Raw genomic sequence first — 22,698 nt, forward strand, 5'->3', positions numbered from 1 at the left:
ATATATAAATAAATAAATAAAAGGGCCAGGTGATGGTGCATCTGGCTGAGCACATGTGACAGTGCACAAGGATCCAAGTTCAATCCCCCGGTCCCCACCTGCAGAGGGAAGGCTTCACAAGTGGTGAAGCAGGGCTGCAGGTGTCTCTCTGTCTCTCTCTATACATCACCCCCTTCCCTCTCAATTTCTACCTGTCTCTATCCAATAAATAAATAAAGATGATTTAAAAAATAAAAATAAAATAAACACCTCTGGCTTGGACCTGCGGCGGGGGTGGGGGGGGTCTGGCCAAGGAAGAGGACTGTGTCCTCGCCCACTGTCCCCCAGCGTGGTCCCCACACGGCTCCCACCACTCTGGAGCTGCCCAGAGTCTGGCCTGAGGCACGTCTATTTATAGCACTTCTCTCTGGCCTCGCTCAGCTGCCTCTCACCACCAGAGTCCTCACTTCTGCCGGCTCTGTTTCACAGCTGGGAATGACAGCCCAGAGCAGGAGGAAGTGACCCAGTGCTGGTGGCTCTCTGTCCCCACAGAGGGACCTCTGGGGGGCGTTGCTGGCCCTGGGGGAGAGCAGAGTTGCCAGAGGTCTGGGCCACCCCTACCAGAGCTAAATAAGAAAGGCTTTCTCTGGTGTAGGCCTCCTGCTCCTTTATCTGTCTGGGGACACTGCACACCACTCCACCGTCCGTAGTCCTGCTCCCATGTGGAGCCAGGGCTCGAACCCAGGGCCTCAGAAGCAGGAAGTGTGTGCTGTACCTGCACAGCTCTCTCCCGCCCCCCAGGCACTTCTTTTTTTTTTTTTTTTTTTGCATCTATTTTTTTTTTATTTAAAAAAGGATTAATTAACAAAACCATAGGGTAGGAGGGGTAAAACTCCACACAATTCCCACCGCCCAATCTCCATATCCCACCCCCTTCCCCGATAGCTTTCCCATTCTCTATCCCTCTGGGAGCATGGACCCAGGGTCATTGAGGGTTGCAGAAGGTAGAAGGTCTGGCTTCTGTAATTGCTTCCTCGCTGAACATGGGCGTTGACTGGTCGGTCCATACTCCCAGTCTGCCTCTCTCTTTCCCTAGTAGGATGGGTCTCTGGGGAAGCTGAGCTCCAGGACACATTGGTGGTATCTTCAATCCAGGGAAGTCTGGCCGGCATCCTGATGACACCTGGAACCCCCAGGCACTTCTAATTGCATCCTGACAGGGCACACGTCTTGAGCGCCATGTGTGAGGAAGGAGGCACTCTGGGAGCGGCAAGATGTGAGGGCCTTTAGAGCACCGTTAGCTGCAGGCTCCCTGGGAAATGGTGACAAGCCGATTCAGGGAAAGCTCGCACACCCCCATCTGCAGAAAATTCCAGGGGGGTCCTGAACCCAGGGGCCTTTCTGTAGACCCCCGTGTTAGGACCCCAGCTGGAACTGGTTGGAGGGGGATCAAGGAGGCAGGCCGAGAGGGAGGCACCATCGAGAGTGTGGGTGTGTGAGCGGAGGCCCTACGAAACTCAGATGTGGCCGCCCACGTGACCAGAGAGAGAGAGAGATGGAGTGATTTGAGGACAGACAAGATGCCCAGGAGTGGGAAACGGTGGGTCAGCCGCCTGGGCTGGGGTTCTTGACTCACAGGACAGCTGGGGCCCTGGGGACTGGAGAGGCGCGAGTGACCAGGAGGCAGCCCGGGGCTCAGACGGAGAGGAGAGGGTGCTGGGCCCAGCTCAGAGCCGACATCAGCTGGCCACGTCCAGCGGGCTTTTCAGAGGACTAGAGAGAGGACTCCCCTTGCCCTGCTCTTGCTGAGACTCTCCTAGCTTCCCATGGAAGGTTCCAGACAGTGGGGCTTGATAAAGGGAGAGGCAGGTCCCCCCCAGTGGACAGAGCAGCGACCCTCCACCCCTTCCAGGAGCCTCTCTCCAAAGGACGTGGCTCTGCGGAGGAGGGAGCCCACTGCCAGGGGCTCAGGAGGTGGCACTGAGCTGGCATCGCCCACCCCAGACGGCAGCCTCACCCAAGTTTGGTCCTTGACACTGTGTGAGCCAAGCTGATGCTCCAGTTCTCCCCTCTCTCTCCCTCTCTCCCTCTCACATCAGTAACTAATCAAGCAGCAGCCCAGAGTGGTGATATCACAGGCAAGGGAGACCCTGACTCCTGCAAAGAATGATAATAACGTCGACCCCAAAGGAATAATGAACATGTGGGTCTTAAGTGGACTAGCAGGTGTCTGCGTGCAGCTAGGGCTTGCTGGTCAGGATGAGATCAGCAGACCCTGCCGAGCGCTGTCCAAACCAGGAAGAGCATCAGGTTTTTCTGGTTAACCACAAGTTTAATCTGAACCTAAAGTGTTAAAAGCATAGGGCCAGAAAAGGAACCTGCGGCTGCACTGCGTCACACTCGGCGAGCTGGGGTGATGGGCGCACGGGCTTCCGGGGGTCACTGCGAAGTCTGTGTGCCTGTCCCCGTCCCATGGGCGCCCCAGCCCCCTGAGTGTGCTCGCCCCTCCCGGGAAGCCCTCCGGTAATGCTGCTGTGCCGTGGTGTCTCTCCCGTCTCTCTTCCTCTCTTCATCTACACTAACACGAGTGACTTAGCCCTCAGTGCTGGGACCGTGCGCCTGGGACGCCCCAGGCCATCAAGAGGGAGATGAGAAACTGCAAACGTGTAACAACAGCCATCTTGCAGGTCAGTGTTTCCACCCAGGAAAGTGATTCAATTCAGGGAAGAAGGAAAAAAAAAAGAGAGAGAAAGAAAGAAAAAGAGAGAAAAAGAAAAGATCATCTGTCCAGAGGCAGGAGAACGGCTCAACAGTGGAGGCAAGCCGGAGGGCTCGGGCTCCACCCTGACGTCACCATATCCCAGGGGCGCACTCTGTGGCTCCCTCCTTCTATCCGCTCTCTTTCCAAACAAAGAGAATGAATGACTGCCTGAGTGAGTGAAAGAATGAAAGAATGAATGAATGAATGAATGAGTGAGTGAGTGAAGCCTTTCTGGGGCCACTGCCCCTCAGCCTCCCCGCTGTGCCTCTTTAATCAGGACTTCAGACACACACGAGACCAAAGGTGTGAGGGTGAGGGGAGAGGATGACATGTGGGGACGAGGCAGGACTTGCGAGTAAGCAGGGGCTGCCCTTCTGTAGTTTCCTGTCCTGTCCTTTTTTTGTCAAAGGGTTTACTTATTTATTATGCAAACGAAAGAGGAGGGGGTGGGAGAAAGGACCAGAACCCTGCTCAGCTTCTGGCATGTGGCTGCTGGATTGAAACTGTGGTCTGGCGCTCCAGCTGGCTGAGCTGTCTCCCCAGCCCTTCCGTCCCGTCTAGACAGATTTGCTGCTGGGTAACCGTGCCGTCTTCCGTTCCGTTTGGGTTCTTTCTTTTTCTTAATATTTATTTATTATTTACTTACTTATTTATTCCCTTTTGTTGCCCTTGTTGTTTTATTGTTGTAGTTGTTATTGTTGTTATTGACATCATTGCTGTTGGATAGGACAGAGAGAAATGGAGAGAGGAGGGGAAGACAGAGAGGGGGAGAGAAAGACAGACACCTGCAGACCTGCTTCACCGCCTGTGAAGCGACTCCCCTGCAGGTGGGGAGCCGGGGGCTCGAACTGGGATCCCTATGGCGGTCCTTGCGCTTTGCGCCACCTGCGCTACCGCCCGGCCCCCTCATTTGGTTTCTGTCACTCTGTCCTGTGAATCGGTTCACTGTCGACGAGCCTGGTCGTGTCCTGCTAATATGACAAAACGAGCTTTTTGCTGAATGGTGTCAAGGATTCCCTCTGGACTACAGAGAACTCACCCAGAGGGCACCGACCCAGACCCAAGATCCCTGGCTCAGCACATGGGAGTCCCAGGGCACTGGGGGAGGCACCAGTGCTAGGATCTCTTTTCGTTGTTCGGCTTCTCTCTCTTTGTGTCTAAAAAAGTCATCCTGGAGCATCGAAGCCCTGGCAAGAGGAGAAAAAAAGAAGGGGAAAGAAAGGGTCCAAGTGGAGGCATGGGTCCCAAATCTAGTCACGAGCGCCACATGCCAGAGTGCCGTGTGGCGCCCCTCTCTCTCTCCCTCCCTCTCTCTCTCTCTCTCTCTCTCTCTCTCTCGATTTCAGTCTTTGTGTCTCTTGTGAAGTAACAAATGCTTCTTCAGGGCACTGCTTGGCGTGGGCGCCCCGGGTCTGATGGCCGAGGGCCCCGGACTGTGTGCAGACCCGTCTGCCGCAGCCCCCCCTTCCCACCTCCAGAGGGGACACAGCTGGCCTTGGGGACTTGCAGGCTGGGAGGCCACAGCGTCTGGACCGATGCTGACAGGGGCAGCCTGTCACCACCATTCCCTCTCCCCAGAGAGCGGGGTACCGTGAGCCTCCCCACCTGGAGCCCACCCACCCAGGGCAGTGGCTGACCATGTCCCCTTGCCCCACAGCGAACAGAGCATCTGCCAGGCGCGGGCCTCCGTGATGGTCTATGATGACACCAGTAAGAAGTGGATGCCCATCAAGCCCGGGCAGCAGGGTTTCAGCCGGATCAACATCTACCACAATACCGCTAGCGGCACCTTCCGCGTGGTGGGGGTCAAGCTCCAGGACCAGCAGGTGAGCGTGGGCGGCGGGCGGGCTCCCCCCTGAAGGAGATCGGGAAGTCGAGGTGCCGGTTTGGTGAAGCAGAGCTGTGGTGTCTGTCCCTCTTTGTCTCTGTCTCTCTGTCTGAAGTAAAAATGAGAAAAAAGTCACCAGGGGCAGGAAGTGGAGTCAGTTCTGTATGTATGAAGCCCCAGCACCACAAATAACAGATAAATACAGGGCTCAGATTTTTTTTTTTCTTGAGACAGGGAGAGGGAGAGAGTGAAAGACCCCCAGCACCAAAACCTCCTTCAGCGCAGTGGGGGTCAGGGCTTGAACCTGGGTCTTACACATGGCAAAGCGGTGGCACCACCCAAGTGAGCTATTCCACTGATCTGAGCCCTGAATTATAAAAAAGATTGAGGGTCAGGCTGGGGAAATAGCATAATGGTCCCACAAAAGACTCTCATGCCTGAGGCTCCAGTGCCCCAGGTTCAAGTCCGGCACTGCCGTAAGCCAGGACTTAAAGGGGGGAGGCAGGTGGCGTGAAGATGGTGGAGAGAGGACAGTGTGGTGGGGGTTAGGGGTGCTGACACCCTCCCTCCTTGACAGCAATGGTCTTGTAAGTCAGTATCTCTTCGCTTAAAAGAATAAAAATTATAAATACAGACTTGGGAGTCCAGAAGCTTAATTCAAGTCCTGGCCTCCCTGTTGCCGGCTCCCTGCCAGCCTTGCTGTGCTGTGAGCACTTTGAAAACATTCGGTGCTGGGGCCAGGGAGCACAGACCTCACTGGACATGAGGCCCTGGGTTCAATTCCTGGCACCATGTTCGAGAACTGTGGCCAGCATGGGCTGGACCCCAGGGGTAGTGCAGGGGTGCTGGTGTCTCTCCTCTCTGCATCTGAATCTCCCTCTCTCATCTCACTCTGTGCTTTCCTCTCTGTCAAAAGAATAAAAGTGGGGGGGGATTAAAAGTTGAACTGGAGGAAGCCATACTGGCTGAGTGATCACAAGGACCCAGGTTCAAGCCCCTGGTGCCCCCCTGCAGGAAGGAAGCTTCACGAGAGTTGAAGCATTGCTGCCAGTGTCTCTCAGTCTCTCCATCTCTCTCTCTCCTCCTCCTCATATTCTCTCTGTCTCTATTCAAAATAAATAAAGGATATATTTTTTAAATGAAAAGTTGGACTAGAGAGATCACTCGACTCTGGTGCATATGCCAGAGACCCAGCATTCATTCCCGGAGCTGCATACATTTTTTAAGATATTTATTTATTTATTCCTTTTTGTTGCCCTTGTTGTTTTATTGTTGTTGTAGTTAATTATTATTGTTGTTGTGGATGTCATTGTTGTTGGATAGGACAGAGAGAAATGGAGAGAGGAAGGGAAGACAGAGAGGGGGAGAGAAAGACAGACACCTGCAGACCTGCTTCTCCCCTGCAGGTGGGGAACCAGGGACTCAAACCGGGATCCTTACGCCTCTCCTTGTGCTTTGTGCCATGTGTGCTTAACCTGCTGTGCTACCGCCCGGCTCTATTTTTTTTTTTTTTTTTAGAGAAATAGGTCATAGGCGTGCATTGGCTTTGCAGATGTGTGGTGTGTGTGAAGTTCAGTCTGTACCTCCATGTCCAGGAGTGAAATGGCTGGGAAGGTCTGGGGGCTCCCCAGCTCCCACCACCCTTTCCCTGGTGCAGTGGCAGGAGGGGAATCCAGGCGCTCCCCCTGCACAGTGTACAGTGAGCAGCCAGGCGACAACCCGGGTGGGGGCCAGGGGACTGCAGAGCACCGTGCGGCCCAAGGGGGCCTCCTCTGTTGTGTCACCTGTCGTGTCTCTCTCTCTACCTCTCCCTTCTTGTCCACCCCTCACCACTCAATTTCTCTCTGTTTTTTATTTTTATTGTTTTTATTGTTGTAGTTGTTATTATTGGTGTCATTGTTGTTGGATAGGACAGAGATACATGGAGAGGGGAGGGGAAGACAGAGAGGGGGAGAGAAAGACAGACACCTGCAGACCTGCTTCACCGCCTGTGAAGCGACCCCTCTGCAGGTGGGGAGCCCGGGGGCTCGAACCGGGATCCTTATGCCGGTCCTTGCTTCGCGCCACGTGTGCTTAACCTGCTGCACTACCGCCCCACTGCCCCCGTCTTTTATTTTTAAACAAAAATATTTTTTAAAAGGAAAACTAAGTCCTCGGGTCACGTCTTCTGGCCTGTGGTCAAGCTGAGCAGTGCGGTGGCTACTCACTCTGCGGGTGTCAGCAAGTTCACTGCTAGAAAAGAGAACAGAAACCCAGGCCTCTATTTTTAGCCTGTCGTCTGTCTTATGGGTCTCTGCTCTGGCCAAAATAGCCCCGTGCACTTCCTGCTCTCACAGCCAAGAGGGACAGCACCCTTGGGCTCCTGAGAAAGGGGGTCTGTGCAAGCTTGGACTCGTCCCCTCAGAGGCACCCCTGCCCCTTGTCTACAAGCCTTAATGACAGGAGGTATTTCCAGTGTCGGGGGGAGGCGGGGGGAGTCAGCCAGGCCCTGTGCACGTGTGATTCCTGGGCTCCCAGAGGACTTTCTCCCCTTTTAATTCCAGAGAGAGGAAAGGCTCCACAGTATTGCTCTGCCTTGCGTGGAGCTTCCCCTGTGCTGGCTTGGTGCTCCCAGGTGGTGCTGTGGGGCTCAAACCCAAGGCCTCTCATTTAGGAAAGTCGCATCTGCCTCCTGACCCTGGAAGCTGCTTTCCCAGCCATCCGAAGTCCTGGTTCTTTCAGTGCCTTTCGGAGGCACGTGGGTCAAGGGCCCATCACCCTCCAGCCCCAGTCAACACCCACAGATGACAGCTGGAGGGGCAGTGATCAGTGACCCCACCCCACCCCAACACTCACCCCAACACAAGGCTAGTATCTAAAATCAGACCATGGCGACTTTAGAATGGGCTTGTATGATTTCTTGGCAGTTCTTTTTCATTCTTCTGGTCTTTTTAACAAATACCTCCCCTCCCCCCTTCTTTCTTTACCGAGTACTACTCAGCTCTGGCTTATGGTGGTGCGGGGAATTGAACCTGGGACTTCGGGGCCTCAGGCATGAGAGTCTGTTTGCATATCCACTGTGCTATCTACCCCCACCCAACAAATGACTCTTGGCATTCCCCCATCCCCAATGTATCATTGTTCTACTACCCTAGTAATGATGGAATTTAGTTGAAAGAATAAAGCATTTACCTCTTAAAAATTTTTTAAAAGGATCAACCAGGCTGTGATGTACTTGAGTACACAAGGACCTGGGTTCAAACTCCCTATCCCTCAGACCAGTGGTCCAGGAGGTGGTGCAGTGGATAAAGCATCGGATTCTCAGCCGTGAGGTCCTGAGTTCGATCCCCGGCAGCACATGTACCAGAGTGATGTCTGGTTCTTTCTCTCCTCCTGTCTTTCTCATGAATAAATAAATTAATTGTAAAAAAAAAAAAGAAGAAGGAAGAAAGAAAAGGTTTGGAAAGACAGCACAATGGTTCTGCAAAAGACTTTTCTGCCTGAAACTCTGAGCTCCCAGGTTCAATCCCCAGCACCACCATCAGCCAGAGCTGAGCATTGTGTATATCAATAAAATAAACAGATTTATAAAGAAAAAGAAAAAAACATACTGACTCCTCTCATGAGGAGATGAGAAACAGGCTTGCTAATCACCATTGCCCAGTAATGGTTGTTCAACATTGTTACTATAAGTCCAGCTGAACTAGCAGCCTGAGGTTGTGCAGGGGTGAAGCCCAGGACTTGCGGGGGTGGGGTCCTGAGCTTGCTGTGCTGCACATGTGCCAGAGTGACGCCCTGCTTCTCTCACTTTCTCTCTAGCTCTCATAAGCCCATGAACACTTTTTTTTTATCATCTTTATTTATTGGATAGAGACAGCCAGAAATTGAGAGGGAAGGGGGAGGATAAAGAGGGAGAGAGAGACCTACAGCCCTGCTTCACCACTTGTGAAGCTTTCCCCCTGCAGGTGGGACCGGGACTTGAACCTGGGTCCTTGAGCACTGTGACATGTGCGCTCAACCAGGTGGACCACCACCCGGCCCCAACGAGTTTATTTAATGCACCACAAATTTGACATCTTATTTATTATTTTATGAGAGAGAGTATGTGTGTGTGTCTGTACAAGCAGAGCACAGCTCCGCTCTAACCTTGGGCCATACCCAGGCCTGGCCTGAACCAAACTAAACGCAGAAAGGGAAGCCCAGAGAGCTCTGTGGTGACGGGGTGGCCTGCCAGACCAGGCCAGGGAGCTCACCCGCCTGTGGCTGTGAACACAGGGCCCTGGGACGTGAGCAGGGCAGCAGTGTCCAGCCTTCCGGTCACGCGTGTCCCTCTTATGCCGTCCCCAGGGGACACCACCCTGCGGCCACAGCTCATTTTCCTTTTATTTATTTACACTCTCTCTTTCTCTTCCCGCCCCCCGCCGCAGGTTGTAATCAATTATTCAATCGTGAGAGGCCTGAAGTACAACCAGGCCACACCCACCTTCCACCAGTGGCGAGATGCCCGCCAGGTGTACGGTCTGAACTTCGCAAGCAAGGAAGAGGCGACCACCTTCTCCAACGCCATGCTGTTCGCGCTGAACATCATGAACTCCCAGGAGGGAGGTGAGGGCCCGTGCCGACCCCGACCTCCCCACCCATCCCCCCACCTCTGCCTCTGCCTCTGGCTCTGGCTCTGGGTGTCCTTGTCCTGTCCCCAACACACTGAGCCGAGCTTACCTGCTTCCCAGAGAAGCCTGTGTGAGATTTACGATGCTGTCGGCAGCTTGGAGGCGGGGAGGTGTGGGGACACCTCCTGGTGTCTGGAAAATCACAGAGCTCATGTGTGTCCTGCGTGTGGCCCTGAGGATCAGTCAGACGGGAGACTCAGCACTTGCAAGGCCCCTATTCTGCCGCTGATCTCTCCCCCACACAGCATTTGTTTCTGGAGTCAAATTCTCCTTGTGTGTGCTGACTGAGCGTCTGTGTAGTACCTGCTGAGTGCTAGCTAGGATCTGGCCAGGCAGAGCAGATCGGAGCCGAGGCCCTCGCTCGGGCCGTCAGAGCAGGCCCCCGGGGGCCCAGGCAGATGTCCAGGGGAGGTGACACCCGAGCCCGGCTGGCCGAGGTGGGAGCAGCGGGCAGAGGGGCCCGGTGGGTGCAAGGGAGGAGACTGCTGTGTTTCTGGGGTGCAGACAGGGAGGGACCGTGGAAGGATCTGGGGATTCTGTTGTGTGGCAGGAATTGGGGGTGAGCTGGCCCTTGGTGGGGGGCAGGAGTGCTGGCTGAAGCTTCTCAGCAGGCGGCGGGGAAGGGGTTCGGCCGTAGAGCCCTGGAATGGCAGGCAGGGCATCCCAAGTTCAAGACCTGCTCCCCCCCCATGTGCTCACTCTCACAACTTTATACCTGAGAGTCTTTAAGCCGAGCAGCCTGTGTGGAAATAGGCGTGTGTGTCACGTGGGGGAGGCTCCCTGGGGCCCAGTGTCTTGATGGCTGTGGTCCTGGCCCCTCAAGGACAGAGCTGGCTTTGCAACAGCCCGCTGGTTGAGAAGGAAGTCCTGCAGGGTGGGAGCCCTGGTTCTGCGCCATCGCCATCGCCATGCTGGGGAGCCCGGGTCTTGGGCCTGCCTGGCCCTGTGGTTCCACCTCCCTCCTGCAGGGGAAGCAAGGCAGCCTTGCTTTGCATCGCACTGAGCTGGGTAATTTTATTTATGTTTTTATTTTTGAATAGAGACAGAAATAAATGGAGAGGGGGAAAGGGAGACAGAGAGACAGGGGTAGGGGTAGATAGCATAATGGTTCTGCAAAGAGACTGTCATGCCTGAGGCTCCAAAGTCCCAGGTTCAATCCCTCACACCACCCTAAGCCAGAGCTGAGCAGCACTCTGGTAAAAAAAAAAATAAAAAATTAAAAGAGAGAGAGCGAGAGGGAGAGGGAGACCTACATCCCTATTTCACTGCTGGTGAAGCTCCTTCTCCTGCCTGGGCCATGTCCCACCACCACCACCACCACCACCACCACCACCACCACCCCAGCCTCCTCTCACTGAGTTTTGTGTACGGTGTGGGGCTGGGGGCTGTGACTTTCAAACTGGCCATTTTGAGGGGGTGCCCTCCACCCAGACAGCCAGAGTCCCATCCTCTCCCCAAGTGAACCCGGAGCCGTGTGCAGGCTTCCCGGCCTGCTAAGCTGTCTCCCTGGGCTGATTCTTTTGGCTTTTTATTTGTCTATTTAGTTACTGATTTTATTGCCACCAGCATTATTGCTGGGGCTCACTCCAAATCCATAGCTCCTAGTGGCCTTTTTTTTTTTTCATTTCTACTTTTTATTTGACAGGACAGAGTGAAATTGAGAGGGAAGGGGAGATAAGAAAGGGAGAGAGAGACGCCTGCAGCCCTGCTTCACAGCTTGTGAAGCTTCCCCCCTGCATGTGTGGAGCCGGGGGCTAGAACCCAGGTCCTTGAGCGCGGTGATATGTGCGCTTAGCTGAGTGTGGCACGGACTGGTCCTCTCTGCCTTATTGTTTAGAATGAGAGAGAGCAGAGAGGAAGCACCACAGCGGGCTCCGCCATCTATGGGGTATGGGGTCTCTTGTACTGTCCATCCGTGGTGCTCCCGTGTGGTGCTACGGCTTGAACCTACGTCCTCACCACAGCAAGGTGTGTGATCTTCCAAGTGAACTATTTCCCGACACACACCTTTTTTTTTTTTTTTAATTGGGTAGAGACAGGCAGAAATCAAGAGGGAGGAGGAGAAAGAGAGGGAGAGAGACAGAGAGGGACCTGCAGCCCTGCTTCACCACTTGTAAAGCTTTCCCCCTGCAGGTGGGGGCCAGGGGCTCGAACCCGGGGTTTTGAGCATTGTAACATGTGTGCTCCACCCGGTGTGCTACCACCTAGCCCCACTAATAATTTTTTTAAAGAGAGAGAAACTGACACACACCCTTTTTTTTCCTTTGTTTTTGTTTTTGTTTTGAGAGTAAGAGAGAGAGAGAAACAGTGGAAAAAAGCACTGAGCTCATAAGCATGGAGTCCTGAGTTCAGTCCTTCCACACCACACGTGCCAGAGTGATGCTCTGATTCGCCACTTCCCCGCCTCTCCCTCTCCCTCTCCCTCTCTCTCTCTCTCTCTCTCTTTCTCCTCTCTCTCTCTCTCCCCTCTCTCAACAATTTTTTTTGCCTCCAGGGTTATTGCTGGGCTCAGTGCATGCACCATGAATCCACTGCTCCTGGAGGCCATTTTTCCCCCTTTTATTGCCCTTGTTGTGATTATTATTGTTGTTGATGTCGTTCGTTGTTGGGTAGGACAGAGAGAAATGGAGAGAGAGGGAGAGAAAGTCAGACACCAGCAGACCTGCTTCGCCGCCTGTGAAGCGACTCCCCTGCAGGTGGGGAGCCGGGGGCTCGAACCGGGATCCTTGCGCCGGTCCTTACTCTTTGCGCCACCTGCGCTTAACCCCCTGCGTTACCGCCCCACCTCCTCAACAAATCATTCTTAAAACTAAAGACAAGAAGAGAGAGAGACCAGATCACAGCTCAGCTGTGGCATACGTGCTGGGTCTTGCACATGCAAGTCCTGAGCTCCACCGCTGAGCTCCATTGCCCCGGCCACAAAGCCCCACGTCCTTAGTCTTGCCAGTGTCTCCTCAGGCTTCTCCTGTCCCTTCTGGTGGACGTAACCCGCTTTCCCCAAAGGGAAGAAAGCTGTCTCCGTGGTCTCCAGCTGCCCTGCAAGCCAGGCCCGGGCTCAGGCTCCCCAAGGGCTGCGACTGCCCCTGCCCTGACTCAGCCCCTCCTGCCCGGGCCTCTCTGACGTGCCCCCCCCCTTTCTGTAATGTGACCAGAACCTGATTATGACCGGGGGTACGAGACACCGCCGTCGTGTGTCATGTTCGTTCTGGGGAGAGGGAGGGAGGGATTCCCAGCCCTGCTCCACGAGCAGCAAAGCTTTCCCTGCACCATGGTGCTCTCCCAAGGCTTCCAGCTCAGGGCCACCCACTCAGTAAGGAGTGCACTCTACCCAGTGAGAAAGAGTGAGGTCAGAGCGCCCCCTCTGGCGTGCAAGTCCTGTGTCCTACCAACTGAGCTGTCTCCCCAGCTGCTCACCCTCCTCTGCCCCGCCCCCCGTGCTTCTGGCGTGGCTTCTGCAGAGTCCAGGTCACCTGTCTCCTGACCACTTATGGCCGTCCCTACATCTGGTGTGAGCCCCCAGTGTCCCCCTGCCAGGGGAAGATGAGGCCCCGGTCACACCACCCGGGTCCCTCAGTGCCCGGCCCTCCCGACAGCTCTTGCCGGCCTTCAGAACCGGGCTCCAGGTGAGAGGTGCCATCTGTGTCTGAGGGGCATGGCAAATGGAACTGTCTCACACAGAAATCGCACCCGTCACCTTGGGCCGCCTCGCACCGCCTGAGCCGGCACCCCCACGGAGGGCCACCGACGGACGGGACAAGGAGTCGGACCACACCGGGGACCCACAGCCGGGCCAGAGCAATGGGGGAGGGGGTCCTGCCTGCACGCCCCATCTGAGACGTGTGAGGCCCCACAGCTGGAGTTGTGGGCGCCCACTGTCACCTGCGTCCCTCCCCCTCGGAGGTCTAGGCAGGCAGGACCCAAGGGGCAACAGCAAGGAGGAAGCACCTGCACCCCCCAACGTGCACACGGTGTAGACGGCGGGGGGGGGGGGACACGGGGGACAGGACCCTGGATGCCTGAGGCCAAGTGGAAGGATGACTGTTCAGTGGCCCTGGGAGCTAGAGACAAGAGAGAATGGAGAGGAAGGGGCAGTTCCCTGGGTGCCCCTCCCTCCTGCACCCCCGCAGGATCCAGAGGTGCCCCTCACCCCCCCCCCACCCCCCGGCCTGCTGGCAGACGGTGGCTCCCATAGGCTGGCGGGGAAGCCTCATTAAAGATTGACGGCAAAGCCCGTCTGGCACGGGGGGATCGGTTACGCTCAGCACAGGCCGGGCGGTGGGACCCAGGTGAGTGAGCGCCATGCGAGCTGTGCGTCGCGGGGCCCGAGCCCAGGGGCCCACCCGTCTGGTCAGCAGGGAGTGGACCTTCCACTGCTTCTGTTTCTGCCGCTGTGCCTGTACCCTGCTCTGCAGAGTCAACTGTAGGTGACAGCCCACTCCCTTGACCCCTTCCCGCCAGCCAGCCTCCCGGGTGGGCCGGGGACCCCGGGGTGGGAGGAGTGCCCCCCTCAGTCGCCACGCCAGCCGGCTCTGGAGGGCCGGAGCGACATGCGGCGATAGCACACAGGACTTGCATGCCGCGGCCCTGAGCTGGAGCCAGGCAGTGCCCTGGTGGAGACCAGGAGGAAGCAGCTGGGACCGGGTGGCAGGCGAGGCGGGCTCGGTGTGGGGCCTCCGGTGGGCCACACTTCTGCTCTGAGCCTCAGTTTCCACCCGCCTCCCCATGCCACAGGACCGGGGAGCCCAGGAAGGGGCAGGGGTCCCGGGTAGCGGTCCCTGTGTGGCCTTGGGCAGTGAGTCAGGACCTGAGCGGGGCCATGGTGCAGCTCAGGGACTCCAGTCCCCAGACCCCGAGGCCCCGCACAGGGGGCCTTGAGATGAGGGGGTGGCGTGCTGGGGGCCAGGGCCCAGCTCAGTGTCACCCTCCATCCGCCCTTCACAAAGGACTCTGGGGGGAGGGGAGGGGAGCAGCCGGGGCTGGGAGCTGGCCAGCCCGACCAGGTGGCGGTCGCTTTCAGCCAGGAATTCCACCGTCCTCGGCCTCAGGATCCAGGATGCCTTTCCCATGGGGATGCCTGAAAACCTGCCCCTCTGTCCTCCTCCTCTCCCTGAAGAGTCTCCCCCAGCACCTCGTGCATGTTAATGGTGGGCGAGGGGGGTTCAGCCCGGACTCCCATCAGCTTCCTCCTTCCGTCGGCCAGTTTCCAGTGCAGATCCTGGGGCCGGGAGACAGCTCAGCAGAGAGAGCGCCCACCTTGCACCGTGCGGGCTGGCTAGATGTCACGGGGGGCCCCAGGGGGTGGGCAGGGCTGTGCAGTATCTCTCACTCACGGCTCTCGGTCTGTCTCCCCAAGCACACAGTGTCAGCACCGGTCTCCCAGGGCACAAGACGGCTCACCTGGAGGGGCCTGCTTTGCCGTGCCTGATTTTGGCCGGGGTTCGAGCCCGGGCACACCGTGTGTGAGCACTGTGACACCAGTGAGACTTCAGAGCTGTGGTGTCTCCTGGTGTCTCTCTCTGTCTTTCTCTCTCCGAAAAGAAGTGGGCCTGGGGGTCGGGCGGTATCGCGGCGGGTTAAGTGCACATGACGCGAAGCGCAAGGACCGGCGTGAGGATCCCGGTTCGAGCCCCCGGCCCGCCACCTGCAGGGGAGTCGCTTCACAGGCTGTGGAGCAGGTCTGCAGGTGTCGATCTTTCTCTCTTCCTCTCTGTCTTCCCCTCCTCTATCCATTTCTCTCTGTCCTATCCAACAACAATGGCATCAATAGCAACAATAATAATAACCACAACAATGATAAAACAAAAAGGGGAGGTCTCCAGGAGCAGTGGATTCATGGTGCAGGCACCGAGCCCCACCGATAACCCTGGAGGCAAAAAAAAGAAAAAAAGAAAAGAAAAGAACAAGTTGGCCTATAGCAGTTCACATGCACAAGGCCCCAGGCCGACAGAAAACAGGCTGGGGAGAAAGGGGGCCTCCTTCGTGTTCAGACCCTTGTTCACTCCCTGACTCAGAAAGGGCGGGTCCTGGGGCACAGGGGTGGTGGCATGGTGCCCTGGTCTCTCTCTCTCTCTCTCTCTCTCTCTCTCTCTCCCTTTTCTCTTGCTCTCTTGTTCTCTCTCTCCCTCTCTTTCCTTCTCTAAAGCGAAGAATAAAATTAAATAATCAGCCGAGGCAGGTCTTTCAGCAGAAGTGTCTCACGCGCCAAAGGCCTCAGGTCTATTGCCCAGGGTCACAAGATAAATAAATTAAGGGGGGAGTTAGCATAACGGTTATGCAAAGAGACTCATGCCTGCGACTCCACAGTCCCAGATTCAAAACCCCCACTACTACCACTTTAAGCCAGGGCTGAAAAGGGTTCTGGTAAAATAAACAAATAGGAAGAAAACAGAGCAGAGAGGCAGCATAATGGTTCTACAAAATGACTTTCATTTCCTGAGGCTCCAAAGTCCCAGGTTCAGTTCCCAGCACCACCATCAGCCAGAACTCAACAGTGCTCTGGAAAAAGAGAGAGAGAGAGGTAAGAGGAGAGAAAAGAAAAAAGAAAAACCAAACTACTGGTTGCTAAGTAAATAGATCAGAGAAGCAGAGAAGTGAGTTAGAGCCCCGGGAAGAAAGCCCACCACCACCACCACCACCCCTGCCAACCACGGCCCAGCTAGTATCAGGGGTCCCTCCTGTGGCGGACACACCAGTCCCCTGAGCAGCGGGTCGGGCCTCCCTACTGCTGACCCACTGCCACCAGGTCACGGGCACCAGCTCCTAAGACAGAAAGGACTAGCCCCACTCTGTGCAAACCAAGAACCTCAGGGATTCTTCACAGAGGGGCCTGTGCTGGGGAACAAGAGGTCTCCCCCAAGCCGATGGTCCTTGCCACCACTGGAGGAGACCCAGTGTTCTGTCTGCTGAGTGGACTGTCACCTTCCTGGGAACATCCCCAGCCCCTGAAGGGTGAAACCTGCTTGCCCAGAGGCCCTCCCTGTGGCTGTTCTCTGGGTCCAGGTGACACCTTACACCCATTCCCACTGAGGAACAATTGGGCCTTTCTGAGGTTTGGGCAAAGGCTGGCTTTGTAATGCCCCTTGTGAATAAAGCACAGGGCCCTGCTGAGCCAGAGAGGGTGGCGGCTGAACCCTGGCTGACTCAAAGGCAGGCTGAGTGGGCCTCCCCGGGGCTGGGGAGGAGCCTGAGAAAAGCTGGTGGTGGGTGGAGGGTGGGGGACAGGGTGGCAGCGCAGTGCGGGGTGGGGGGGGGGCGTTCAACCAGGTGGAAAATGTGCCTCCACCTTGACTGCATCACAAGGAAGGGTGAGCGGGTGACAGGCAGGACCGTGGGGGTCCGTCGAGTCTCTCACCACGGGGCTGGGGGGGGGATGCTGCATGGGGCAGGGGGCTCCTGCTAACCCCAAGCTTCGGTGCCCCTCTGCCCGCAGGCCCCGCCACCCAGCGGCAGGTGCAGAATGGGCCGTCTCCTGACGAGCTGGACGTCCAGAGGAGGTAAGCCATCAAGGCACTCTTGGGGGCCCGGGGGACCCACCTCAGCAGGAGGGAGAACTCAGCCCTCTGATGCCTGTGGCTCCCCACCCCTCGAACTGGGGGTGGGGCTGCAGATGCTACCCAGAGGTCACGGTGGCCAGAGAAGGGTCTGCTCCCCCCCAGGCCCCCCAGGAGCCGCCTGACCAGGGTGGAGCCCGGCCTCAGTGCCCAGGAGGTGGGCCTAGTTACAAGGAGTACAGCTCGCCTCACTGTGTACGGGCTCCCGCCCAGCACCATGCGGGAGCACTCTGGGTGGCCAAGCCGTGCTGGGTGTCTCCCCTCTTCCCCTGTCTCTCGATAAAGAAACGGGAGAGGAATATGCCTGCAGGTCAGAGAGACAGCTCGCTGGGGAGGAAGCAGGCCAAGCCACACACAGGCGGGCTTGAGCCCCAGTGGGAGTGACCATGGATGCAGGGTGCTCTGGTGCCATCTTTCTCTCTAACTTTGGGGTGGGACAGAGCATACCAGGAGCCGTGAAACCTCACGTGGCAGAAAGCACCGGGCCCCGGAGCCCGCACAGGGGGCTAGTATGTGCCGAGACCTGGCTTCAGCCCACAGTGTCCCTCTGAAGAGAGAGGCTGTCCCAAGCCCACACGCCTGCCCTTACTGGCCTTGGCTGGGGTCCATCCTGCCTCTCCTCCCAGGGCCGTGCCTTCACTCCGTGACCGCAGACACGCTCCTGCCCTGGCTTTGCCCTGGCATCTCAGAAAACAAGGAGAGAGGCGGCCCCCCAGGAGGACTCCCAAGCATGAGGTCCCGAGTCCAATCCCCGGCACAGAACATTCTGGAGTGATGCTCTGGTTCCCTCTCTCTCCTCACTCGTTAACAAATTAATCAGAGGAAGGACACACACATTACCATGTGCAAGAAGAACCTGGGTTCAGGGAGTCGGGCGGTAACGCGGTGGGTTAAGCGCACGTGGCACAAAGCCAAGGACCAGCGTAAGGATCCCGGTTCGAGCCCCCGGCTCCCCACCTGCAGGGGAGTCGCTTCACAGGCGGTGAAGCAGGTCTGCAGGTGTCTGTCTTTCTCTCCCCCTCTCTGCCTTCCCCTCCTCTCTCCACTTCTCTCTGTCCTATCCAACAACAATGGTATCAATAATAACAACAATAATAACTACAATAAAACAACAAGGGCAACAAAAGGGAATAAATAAATAAATATTTTTAAAAGATTTTAAAAAACAGAACCCGGGTTCAGGCCCCTCAGACCCCTTCCTGAGTGATGGAGCAAGGCTACAGGTGTCTCTTCTTCACTTCCTCTCTCTCTCTCTCTCTCTCTCTCACCTCCAGGGTTACAACTGAGGTTTGGGGCCAGCACTACAAATCCACTGCTCCTGGCAGCTGTGTTTTCCATTTTATTGGATAGGACAGAGGAATTGAGAGGAGAGGGGGAGGGGTTCCGGGTGGTGGCCCACCTGGTTGAGCTCACATGTTACAGTGCACAAGGACCCAGGTTCAAGCCCCTGGCCCCCACCTGCAGGGGGAAAGCTTCACAAGTGGTGAAGCAGGGCTGCAGGTGTCTCTGTCTCTCTCCCTCTCTACCCCCTTCCCTCTCAATTTCTGGCTGTCTCTATCCAATAAATAAATAAAGATAAAAAAAATTTAAAGAAGTTGTCTTAAAAAAGAGAGTAAGAGGGAGTTGGGCACAGCAGGTTAAGCGCATGTGGCGCAAAGCATAAGAGCCCCGGTTCGAGCCCCCGGCTCCCCACCTGCAGGGGAGTCGCTTCACAGGCGGTGAAGCAGGTCTGCAGGTGTCTGTCTTTCTCTCCCCTCTCTGTCTTCCCCTCCTCTCTCCATTTCTTTCTCTCCTATCCAACAACAACAACATCAACAACAATAATAACTACAATTAAAAAAAAAAACAAGGGCAACAAAAGGAAATAAATAAATAATTTTTAAAAAAAAGAGGGAGAGAGAGAGAGACGTGCAGACCTGCTTCACCACTCATGAAACATCCTCCTTGCAGGTGGGGAGCTGGGGCTTCAAACCTGGATCCTTGCACTGGTCCTTGCGCTTAGTATTATGTGCACTTCACCAGGTGTGCCACTGCCTGTCCCCTCCTCTCTACCTCTCTATCTCTGTGGCTCTCATCCTCGAGAGAAAAAAGGGGGTGGGCCGCCAGAAGCAGCAGAATCATTGTGCAGGTACCAGGTCCTGTAGCAGAAGGGGTCTAGGGGAGAATAAGAGAGTGCTGAGAGAGGGAGAGAGGAGGGGAGAGGGAGCAGAAGATGGGAAGCCTCCTCCCTCTGCCCAGGCCCTGGGAATTCAACCCCTGGGCGGGAAGGGCCCAGGCACCCAGTCTGTCCGGGATTAGCTGTGCCCTGAGCCCCAACCCTGGAAGCTGGGAATGAGGAAGGCCCACCCCACCCAGGCCGGCTCACTTTCAGCCTGTCGCCAGGGTGACCACCCACCACCACCACCGGAGGGCTGCAGGGCCAGGGAGTCCGTGTGTGAACCACAGGCATCAAACCAAGCTCGGGGTGCTCCCTAGAACAGTGAGGTGACCCCAAGCACAGAAACTTCTTGTTTCCACACACAGCTGGCGGGCGGGGCGGGGAAGGGGCACCCGGGCCTGGGGACCGGCCGCACGCCCGCCCATGCTGAGTGGGGGCCTTGCGAGAGGGGCTCAGAGCCCCTTTGTCACCTCCTCAGACAAGTGATGGAGCCGCAGCAGCAGCAGCAGCAGCAGCAGCAGCAGCAGCAGCGCCAGGAGTCCCTGGAGAGGAGGAGCTCCCCCACCGGTGAGCCTCGCCCCCCTCGGTCGGTCACCTGGGGCCAGCGTGGGAGGCAGGTAGCCTGGGAGGCCGTGCTCAGGACATGCCTGCATGGGGCAGTGAGTGGTGCTAAAAGGGACACAGGCTGCACATGGCTGCTGCATGCCAGGGGGGCTTCCTGGAGGCAGCAGCGTTCAGCTGTGCTCGGCCCTGCTCCCAGGGGGCCAGGGTAGTGACCCAGGCCTTCTGTGTGTTTCAGGACACGTTCTCCCACCGGGCCACCCCTCATCTGCAGCCGGCGCCCCCCTCTCCTGTAGCGGGCCTCCACCCCCACCCCCACCCCCTGTCCCACCTCCACCCACGGGGGCCACCCCACCGCCCCCACCCCCGCTGCCAGCCGGGGGCGCCCAGGGCTTCGGCCACGACGAGAACTCCGTGTCAGGGTTGGCGGCCGCCCTGGCCGGGGCCAAGCTCAGAAGGGTGCAGCGGGTAAGTACTGGGCCGCCTCGCCGACCCCTGCGCCCGCGGGAGTCCCGCCTCTGAAATGCTGAGTCCTAGGCCAGGGAGGCAGCTCAGCAGAGCACAGAACTCGCAGTGATGCCTGGGCTCAGTCCCCAGTCCCCAGCTCCTGGTGCTGCCCTGTGCCTCTCTCTCCTTTGTAAACAGCCTGAGGACTGCTGTGGCTGACCCTCCGCCTGGTGCGCAGAGGGCAAGGACCAGGCACCCTGAGCTCTCTGGCTGCTGGAGCAGTGCTGGGGTGTCCCTCCTCTCTCCCAGGGCTCCCAGGTTCAATCCACAGCACCGCCAGGTGCCAGAGGTCACCAGTGCCCGGGTCTCTCTCATGGAAATTAATCTGGGTGGTGGCACACTGGATTGAGCTCTCCTGTCATCGTGTGCAAGGACCCGGTGTGAGCCCCACTCTTGTCCCCACCTGCAGGGAGGTCGCTTCACGAGTGGTAAAGCAGGGCTGCAGGTGTCTCTTTCTCTCTCCCTCTCTGTCTCCACTTTCCCTCTCAATTTATCTGTGTAAATACACACACCTATATATGATCCTTTTAAAATAGTCATTAAAATATATCTCTCTGAACCAAGAAAATCTCTCAGCTGGTGGAGCAAAGGCCTTGTGTGCCTGAGACTCCCCGTTGGATCCTTGCTGCCAAGTTTACCAGAATGGAACCCTGGCCTCTCCTCTCTCCTCTCTCCTCTCTCCTCTCTCCTCCCTCTCCCTCTCCCTCTCCCTCTCTCCCGTGAAACTCTCTAACATGAAGCAAATTAATTACATACTTTTTCTTTTTTTGAGGAGACAACAGTTACTTTTATATGTATTTACATGAGAGAGGGAACCAGGCGTCATCACTCTGGTACATGCAGTGCTGGAGGTCGAACTCAGGGAATCACGCTGGAGAGCCCAGTGCTCTGTTCACAGCACTGCCTCATGGGGTGCATAAAAGACATTTCCCCCCTTTTGTTGCCCTTTTTTATTGTTGTTGTTACTGATATCATCGTTGTTGGATAGGACAGAGAGAAATGGAGAGAGGAGGGGAAGACAGAGAGGGGGAGAGAAAGACGGACACCTGCAGACCTGCTTCACCACCTGTGAAGCGACTCCCCTGCAGGTGGGGAGCCGGGGGCTCGAACCGGGATCCTTACGCCGGTCCTTGTGCTTCACGCCATGTGCGCTTAACCCGCTGCACTACCATCCAACTCCCAAAAGACATCTTTTTTAATTAATCAATTAATTTGAAAGAGACAGAGACAAATCAAGAGGGAAGATAAGGAGAGAGACAGAAGCTCATGAAGCTTTCCCCCTGCAGGTGGGGCCCAGGACCCCGAACTGGGTCCTTGCTCACTAATGTGAGTGCGCCATCACCCGGGCCCAAAAGACATATTTTAAAATAAGAGTTATGAACAATGTGATCTGTGGCGGAGACAGGACACAGGACTTGTAGGCGTGAGGCCGAGAGTCTGTGAGAGCCGGGTCCTTTCTCCTCAGCCTGAGGACGGGTCTGGAGGCTCCAGCCCCAGCGGGACGTCCAAATCAGACACCAACCGGGCAAGCAGTGGGGGTGGAGGAGGCGGCCTCATGGAGGAAATGAACAGACTGCTGGCGAAGAGGTGGGTGGTAAGGGACCCTCACCTGGCGAAGAGGTGGGTGGTAAGGGGACCCTCACCTGGCGAAGAGGTGGGTGGTAAGGGGACCCTCACCTGGCAAAGAGGTGGGTGGTAAGGGGACCCTCACCTGGCAAAGAGGTGGGTGGTAAGGGGACCCTCACCTGGCGAAGAGGTGGGTGGTAAGGGACCCTCACCTGGCCCAACTCCATGGTCCCCGGGGTCTTCAGGGGAGCTGGCAGCCAAGATTCCTTCTCAAGGGACCCGTCGAGGCTGCAAGCCAGAGATATGCCTGGAGACTCCACAGGTGTCTTTGGGGGCTTGTTCCACGGGCCAAGCAGAGGGACACAGGCGTGTCTCTGCCCCTCGGTGTCTCCCTATCTCTCTCAGCTGGACTGGGGAGGCCGTTCAGGGCTACTGTGCTCCTGTGAGGTCTTGGCTTCATCCCCCACAGTGGCATCAAACAAAAAAAAAAAGCTTTCAACCAAAATCAGAGGAAGAGAGAGCACAAAAACTCCCCCAGGCTCCACAACAGGGCACTCCTGGGGCATCGGGGGGCACACATGGGCACAGCTCTGGTGGCTTCTGGTGGTGAAGGTCCTTTGGGTATCTGTTGCCTCCTCAGCCCCACAGTGGTGGCTGAGCCCAAAATCCTGAGCGCGGCCCCATGACACTCCTTCCAGAAAACGCCTCGGACTCACCCGGACACTCGGGGCCCAACCACGGCAGGCCGGAGGGCATGCCAACCTCGCCACTGACTTGTGTCCCCTCCCTCCTCACCCAGGAGAAAAGCTGCTTCCCAGACAGACAGGCCGGCTGAGAAGAAGGAGGACGAGAGCCAGACGGTGAGGCAGCCAGGCAACTTGGGCAGGGGCAGGGGGACACGGACTGCTGTTCCTGGCAGTGCCCTCCTATGGGGGAAGCTTCAGGAGTGCTGACGCAGGGCTGCAGTCGTCTCTCTGTCTCTCTCCCTCTCTATCTCTGTCCTGTCCAATAGAAGGAAAAATAATGGCCACCAGGAGCACTGGGCCTGTTGTGCAGTCACTGAACCCCAGCAGTAACCCTCATGGCAATACATTTTTTTTTACTTCTTTTTATCTTTTTAATTATCTTTACTTATTGGA

General features: G+C 56.7%; 1 protein-coding gene across 4 annotated transcripts in view; it reads left to right on the forward strand.

Annotated features, from left to right (window-relative positions):
- The window catches only part of EVL (Enah/Vasp-like), a 67,608-nt gene that overhangs the window by 39,116 nt on the left and 5,794 nt on the right, over positions 1-22,698 (forward strand). For all 4 annotated transcript variants that reach the window (XM_060181058.1, XM_060181059.1, XM_007518332.3 and 1 more), the window contains exons 2-8: positions 4,398-4,566; positions 8,975-9,152; positions 16,647-16,710; positions 19,404-19,492; positions 19,725-19,954; positions 21,459-21,580; positions 22,359-22,419. In XM_060181058.1, the coding sequence (XP_060037041.1) occupies positions 4,398-4,566; positions 8,975-9,152; positions 16,647-16,710; positions 19,404-19,492; positions 19,725-19,954; positions 21,459-21,580; positions 22,359-22,419 (913 nt within the window). The remainder of the gene's footprint in view (positions 1-4,397; positions 4,567-8,974; positions 9,153-16,646; positions 16,711-19,403; positions 19,493-19,724; positions 19,955-21,458; positions 21,581-22,358; positions 22,420-22,698) is intronic.

The sequence above is a fragment of the Erinaceus europaeus genome, chromosome 22 (assembly GCF_950295315.1).
Source record: "Erinaceus europaeus chromosome 22, mEriEur2.1, whole genome shotgun sequence".
NCBI classification, from domain to species: domain Eukaryota; kingdom Metazoa; phylum Chordata; class Mammalia; order Eulipotyphla; family Erinaceidae; genus Erinaceus; species Erinaceus europaeus.